This window comes from Olea europaea, chromosome 13 (assembly GCF_002742605.1).
Source record: "Olea europaea var. sylvestris chromosome 13, O_europaea_v1, whole genome shotgun sequence".
NCBI lineage: Eukaryota > Viridiplantae > Streptophyta > Magnoliopsida > Lamiales > Oleaceae > Olea > Olea europaea.
This window is the reverse complement of record NC_036249.1, coordinates 4,227,087-4,234,357: the sequence shown is the minus strand read 5'-3', so window position 1 is coordinate 4,234,357 and position 7,271 is coordinate 4,227,087. Positions and strand designations below refer to the sequence as shown.

At 38.5% G+C, this 7,271-nt stretch overlaps 1 protein-coding gene and 1 long non-coding RNA gene across 2 annotated transcripts; both read right to left on the bottom strand.

The window, feature by feature from the left end:
- Position 1: 1 nt before the first annotated feature.
- Positions 2-1,906, bottom strand: LOC111408333 (protein STABILIZED1; the record flags this gene model as incomplete). Its single annotated transcript, XM_023038104.1, has 1 exon — positions 2-1,906. A coding segment is annotated over exon 1 (1,758 nt), but the record flags the coding sequence as incomplete, so codon positions are not given.
- A 1,258-nt stretch (positions 1,907-3,164) lies between these two features.
- LOC111407327 lies at positions 3,165-6,588 on the bottom strand. Its single transcript, XR_002705088.1, has 3 exons — positions 6,076-6,588; positions 5,117-5,311; positions 3,165-3,481 (listed from the first exon to the last, which is right to left on the bottom strand). It is a non-coding gene; the product is annotated as an uncharacterized LOC111407327 (long non-coding RNA).
- Positions 6,589-7,271: the final 683 nt, after the last annotated feature.

Below are 7,271 nucleotides of genomic sequence, written 5' to 3'. Positions count from 1 at the left end.
CCTCGGCCTCTTTCATCCATGCTTCTCTGTCAATTTCCAAACCTTCTCTCTGTAAAGCCCTAATACCCCTTTCTATGATCTTCTCAACCATGGCAGTATTCCCGTTAGCTTCTTCCAACTTTGCAGCAGTAATCCAAATAGCTGGTTCTTTAGAAAGCTTCTCCCTCGCTTTATTGAGCACCCTCTTTGCATTTTCATAAGTTTCCAACCTCGCAAGAGCAAGCCACAACTCCACGTACAATGGACAACATTCAACAGCCCTCTGAAGCAAAAGTCTTGCATCCTCCTCATTAGCAAGCTCCACAACAGCCTTCCAAAGCCTCACCGAGTCTGGAATATGCTCAAGTCCTTTCCTCAACACCCTACTCTTATTCACATCATCATGCTCCAACTTTGCAGCCTGCATCCACAGCTTCACAGAATTTGGTATAGCCTTAACACCTCTGGCAATCACAGCCTTGGCCTCATCATTGCTCGACAAACGGCAAGCCTCCAACCACACATCCTCATTCTTGGGACACTCTTCACAACCTCTTGCAATCAACTGCCTGGCAGCCTGAATCTTCCCTGCCACCTCCTCCAACCTCGCGGCAGCAATCCAACCGGGTGGGTGCTTAGGATTCGTCTGTATCACAGACTTGAGCAATAACCTAGCCTTCTTAATATCTGAAATCTCTGCATCGCTTGTGATCTTCATACTCTTCAAGTCAGTCAAGTAACCCTTGGGATCCACCACAGTCAAGCCAGAGACTGAATCCGAAAGCCTATCCAACTTCAACGACAAAACAGTACCTCTTCCCTCACCCACAGCAGTCAAATCCGTAACGGGGGTTTGTGCCCATGGAGTCTCTGTCCCACCAGCCACCCTACTCTTTGGATCCAATGCGGTTACATGCTCTTTCTCCTGCCTCGCCTTCTCTAGTAATGTATCAGGAACTGGGACAAAACTCTCAAATCTCTTCTTCTTATTCCTCAAAGAATAATCCCCTATTTCTGGGATATTCTCCCACTCTTGACTTGACAATGTATGCAACTTCCTCTTCAAATCTGCAAACTGTTCTGTAATTTTTGGATTCGAAGCACGATACTTTTCAATTTCCTGTTTTAGTCTTGCCTCCCTTCTATCCTTCCTACGCGAATCCATCCTCTGGTCTATAGCCTCCCATACAGAGTCGGCCTCCTTATCTTCATCATCGTACTCCGCAGATGCAAACAACCCCACATCATTACCCTCAAACTCATCAAATTTTTGGTTTTCATCATACCCCTTCTCTTCATTCTCCTCCTCTTCTTCCTCCTCCCCAGGACCTTTCCCACGTCCCCTGCCAACACCAGCTGCCCCAGGAGCCCCAGTAGCCGCGGCCGAGCGATCTGGTAGGTCAGGCGCTGCTCGGGCCGGACCAATATCAGAACGTGTAGTAAACCCAGTAGCACCACGTCCCAGCCCAGCAACATAATTCGCCGGCGGTTTCGTATTAAGAAATTCTAGTCTACCCCTGGGTTGCACCGGAGCTTGCATACCGCCAAGAAGCGGGATGTGTAGGGTTAGGGTTGAGTTCCGTGAAACCCCAAGCTGGGAAAGCAAAACGGCAGCATTTTGAGGGACAGATAACAGGCGGGGAGACAAGTAGAGGCGCTGCTGGGAAATGGGTAATCGATAAATTTGCTGAATTTTTAGAGCAAGAGCTTCAAGAGAGGTAGTATTTGGGCTTAGATCTAGGGCTAGAGTTTTGTTATCAGGGGATTTGATAAACACCATATTTGTAGTATTCTAGTTTGTATTGTGCGTGTGTAATTGCAGCGACAAACAGAGAAATACTTACCGGAGGAAATCGAGAACTTCCGGCGAAGAGCAACTGTTTCCTATCGGGCCAAATAGTGAATGAGAGAAATAAGAGTACGGGTTGGTATTTATCTAGTTACTAAACCCGACCGCCTGTTTTTGGGTCGGTTTCTTGTGATGGAAAAGGGAAATTCATTTCCCCGGTTGGAGCTCATTGGACTTATTCTTTTAAAATTATTTTCAAGCCTACATTTCATTGTATTTACAATCGAGTGTCTCTTCTATGTATTGACTTTTTAAAACAGAACGTCACATATTTAGAAAGTTTCTTGAAGATAAAGAATATCTTGAACATGCTATGTTATCCTTTTTACTACCCGTAACAACGAACTTACAAAATGGATCTATTTATCATAAAAAGATTAATAGACTACGATAAATTGGATCAAATTTGGCTGTTTTTCTTTTGGGGTCTCAAAGGGTATGATAACATATAAGAACTTTTGAATGAAAATTAAAATATTTACGATTTTGCTAGTGGTACATTGGGGTATACCTAATGGTGTATACCCCAGTCACATGGCGCGAGGGACCCATTCGAATAAAATATCATTTCTTTCACATGGGTCCCACACCCATGTGAGTGAGGTGTACATCATTCGACACACTCCATTATGTACCACTAGACAAATTCAAATATTTATGCGATATTAAAATTCAAACAACACTAATTAGAGACACATTCGAAAAGTGCTATACCAAATCTTGAAAAGGAAAAATATACTTATGTAATGAGAATGTTAGTTCAATTTATCATTAATCTCTGAATGTAAAATTGAAGTCACCTTCATGACAAACAACAAACTAGAAGAAATAGATAACTAAAATTCCTTTAGGATATCAAATTTATGTTATGTGAAAATTTTCAAAAATCTAAGGTTTTATTACTGAAGAAAAAATACGAGATATTATATTTTTATTGACTCTTTTTAACATTTCTTATTAAACTAACTAATACTTTATTCTCAAATACTATGGGTATCGTGATTCCCAGAGACATTATTTTTTGCATGGATTCCACAAGTCCAACAAATGATGAAGGCTAATATTCAAATTCAAGAGGAAACAATTTTCAATACATTTCTACTTCGCAAGGATCATTAACAAGGTACAAGAACAAACAATATCTCATGTTGAAATATGCTTTCTTCAACACGTCTTCCAACATGAACAACTATATATTGCACTTTCATTGGAGTTTTAATACAAACGGCAAAAGTATTAGTTAAATCAAAAAATGAAAACTTAAAACATAAAAAAGGGACGTAGTGTTGAACAAAATTTTTATATATAAACTATTACTTCTATGATAATATAGTCATTTTTCTCATAAACATTGTTGCACAATTTAGACCATAAATATTTAGCATTACAACATTAAAATATATCATACCTTCAATTTGAATACTCGTATTTTAAATGACACTATCCCCACGTTTCATGTTTATATCACTAGTTCCATCAAGAATGTAAAGCATATATATACATGTTAAACTACAAGAATTCTATCAATTACCACAAGAATCAACAATACTACAAAAACAATAGAAGAAAATTATTAGGTTGCTACTTCAGATCTGGCAACCTCTTCCCATTGTTCATCATCTGCCACTTCGGTCATGTCAGAATTTTATTCATCTGCTTGCCAAAAAAACCAAAAGAATAAAAAATAAAAATAAAAATTGTAGCTCTAGTAGAGTGAATTGTTTCAAAAATCACTAAACTTATACTATTGTCTTGGATTGCTCACTAAATTTTAATATGCTTCACACTGCTCTCCTCTGTTTGTATTCCATCTATCATCCAAAAAAAATCTATAACCATTTTCGCTGACGCAGCAAACGGAAAGTTGACGTGGCAACTAACGTCTGTTAAAGATCACACTAAATCAACTTTGACATCCTAATTAACATAAAATGCATGCCTGCCACATGTATTACCAAAACATGTTTTTGGATTAAAAGAATTCCACAACAAAACCCAACCCACCTCCATCTTCCTTCTTCCTCCTGCCGGAAAACACGTTGGAAAATCTCGATACATGTTAAAAATGCTTACGCACTTGCAAATTTGCTGCTGGCATTGCTACGTTGATAGTAGAACTGAGCATTCTTTGAAGTCCAAACAAAATATAGAACTTAGATTCAATCAACGAAATGTTATGGTCCAAATTTACAAATAAATAGCAAATCCCAAAAATCTTAAAAAAACAAATAGCAAATACCACAAACGTGAGTAAATATTTTCACAACACCAAACTTTGTGAGCAAATCCTAAAAATGTCTGGTGAAGTATTTGGTGAAGTTTGTGTGGCAATATTAGGGGGTGCTCTGATAGCCTTATTTTCCAACCTTGCACTCCAAAGCTTCAAAATATCATCTACCAGTACAAGATCCGAATCCAAGATCTGGAGGAAGATTGCTGGGTGTCGATGCTGGTGGTGATGTAGGATGTGGCGGCGAAAATAGTGGTGGGTGCAGTAGAAACAAAAATGGGGAGGATTGTCGGGGAAGAATTCTTCTATCACCGCACTCTAATTCCATGGCAGAAGGCGGTAGCAGAGGATGGTTGCTGGGTCTTGGCTTTGCCCTTTTTTTTTTGGGATTTCACGTTTTCTAATTTTTTAACTCGAAAAACATGTTTTGAAATACATGTGGCATGCATTTTATGTGGATTAGGATATCAAAGCTGATTTGGCATGATTTTAATGGACATTAGTTGCCACATCAACCTTCTATCTACCACGTCAACGACAATAAAAACGGATTTTTGACAGTGATAGATGGAGTGCAAACGGAGGAAATTTAGTGAGCAATATGAAGCATATTAAAGTTCAGTAAGCAATATATATATATATATAAAGAATCAAATTGAAGGTATGTGTGCATTAGATGGCTAGTAGTTGGACAACGGAGGCTAAAAGGCAATGATTGTTCTGTCTACCGTCCCTAATCTAAAGTATGACAATACCAAAATGGAAAATGATGGATATCCAAACCAAGATCACTTCTATTAGCATGTACGGCATACTCAGGAAATTTATCAACAGCACTTTGATTGAGGGGTTTATTAGCTTCAGCAAATCCATGTCAAATCATGTTGCCAGAGTACAAGTGCCAGAGAAAGGATAAGGGAAACCGTTGTCTAGACTTCGGAAATGATACCATGACCTTTATTTTTATTATTCAAAGTAACATATAATGTTCCAAATGCCACTTAGGATGTCACTTCTTCTCTGTATAGGTCACTTAATGCATTTAAATTCATGCTTACCTTACTGTTAATCCTTGTAATAGAAGAATCATTCTTGGTCCCATGGATCTGATCACCAGCAACACGAGGAGGTGGAGGGACATAATTTTTCAATAGCGGCAGTCTTTCAGGTTGGAAATCATCGTCACTTCCATAATCTCTCCCCGGATAAGGTCCCAAAGCTTTAAGAATTATGGCCATTAACATACTTAGTCCCTGCATATGGAGAGCACCAGAACTAAGTAAAAAAGAATAGTAATGTAAGAGAAAATGTTGCATTAAAGGAACCAACGAAAATAAGGAAGAGTAAGAATACAAAGAAAACACTTGGTATCATGCAGATGTTTTGGCAGGAAAGCAATAGAATGCCTTTGCAAGGAATAAAGAACTTAACATTGGAGTCTTTTTTTTTTTTTCCCCTAATTTTTGGAGCATTTAATCCAAGCAAATTTGTGTAGATTCTTGGATGGAGTGTCAACTGAGTTGGGCTAGTATGCCTTCTTCATGAGGCTTAGATTTTATCAAAGAAAAGCTCTCGTGTTACTGACTACACTAATTTATCTTTAAGTTCCTGTTTTGCATCCTTCATAACGAGGTAGATTTGGTAATATCATGATTTGGATAGATAGCACATCATTGCGATTTATAATCCATGATACTGATACTGATACTGATGAAACCAGTCATCTATTGGGTTTTAGTCATGAACCCAAATTTAGCTCTACCAATTCAGTCCAAATGGGAACTCTCAGCTTCTCCATTCAATCATACCGATATTCTTCTTGCCACATACTAACTTAGGCATTGGAGGGGTACGGGGGGTGCCGGAATAAACTCCCCCTACCCTTTCTTGCAGCTGTAGCAAGGACAGAAAGGAGCCTGAACTGGTGAATCACTAAAATATTTTGGCACTCTGTGGAAAGGATATTACAGTCACACATTTTCCACATCTCCATTCTGTCAAGTCTGTGTCAGATTACCTGGTTAACTATGTCGCAACCTTCTCATCGCCTTTCTATTGGTGAATAAAATTTCAATTCCTCATCATTTTCACCCTCATCCAAAATTCATGCGTAAACCTATTCATCAAATGGTTTTTGAGGCATCAGCTAGTAGAATTTGGAATAATATTAAGATTGGTAAACAAAAAGAAAAGAATACAAAAAGGAAGGAAAAGCCAAAGAAGATTAACGTGTTGGATGAAAAGAATAGAAAAAGAAGAGAAGGGTTCTTCCCTCATGGTAGAATGTGGGGACCACCATGGCAACTCTCCGTAGGAGATTTCTTACTATGTAATAGATTGAGCAGAAATTGAGCGAAGACAAGCATGGGAATGCACCAAAAAATGAAAGAGAACATTACATCAAAGCCTGAAATCCCTACACCCAAAAGAAAATGAAAAAAGAACAGAAAACAATATGAGGGGAATAAAGTCCCAGAAGGAGGAAAGCAGAAGAAATAGTACTGGAATTCAACAGCCAGATAAGTCCAGAAAACTATTCCTTCTTATTTTTGTTCACATAAGTTATTGTTTGCACAAGAATTTCCTTTAACAGTGACTGGTAGGAGGAAGTTCTAGCAACCTTTGGCTTCTTGTATAATTGCAAGGAAGATCAGTTCCAATTCTTTCACTTCCACAATAATTGGATGTAGTTTCCAATTTAAGCGGCAATCCATTTCAGATGGTGGAAATTAATTTTGGGTACTTCTTCCAGTTCATTGCCCAGAAATTGTTTGGCATAGAGCCTAGCAAAGTCCTCTGTTGTAGTGCCACTGCTGCCATAGAAAAACTCAACCAAGTTCTCTCAACAAGTTTACATCATCTTTCATCCAGGATTGTGATGTAGGATGAATAAGAAAGAAAGAAGAAGGAACGGGGAGGAGAAACAGAGAGAAGGGAGAAGAGGAGAAGAAACCAGAGGAAGAGAGGGGAGGGAGAAAACGGCTGCAAGCCACCAAAAATATTTCAATTCTAATTCATCATCAACTGTATCAAATGAGAAACAAAACAAAAATAAATAGCAAAACACAAACCCTAAAGAAAAGAGCTTGGGCCAAACCCACTAAACAAGCCCAATAACGAAAACATAAACAATAGTCCAAATAAAATATAACTAATAGTCCAAATAGAAAATAAATAATAAATGGATGTCCGCATCAACTCTCCCGGGGTGGA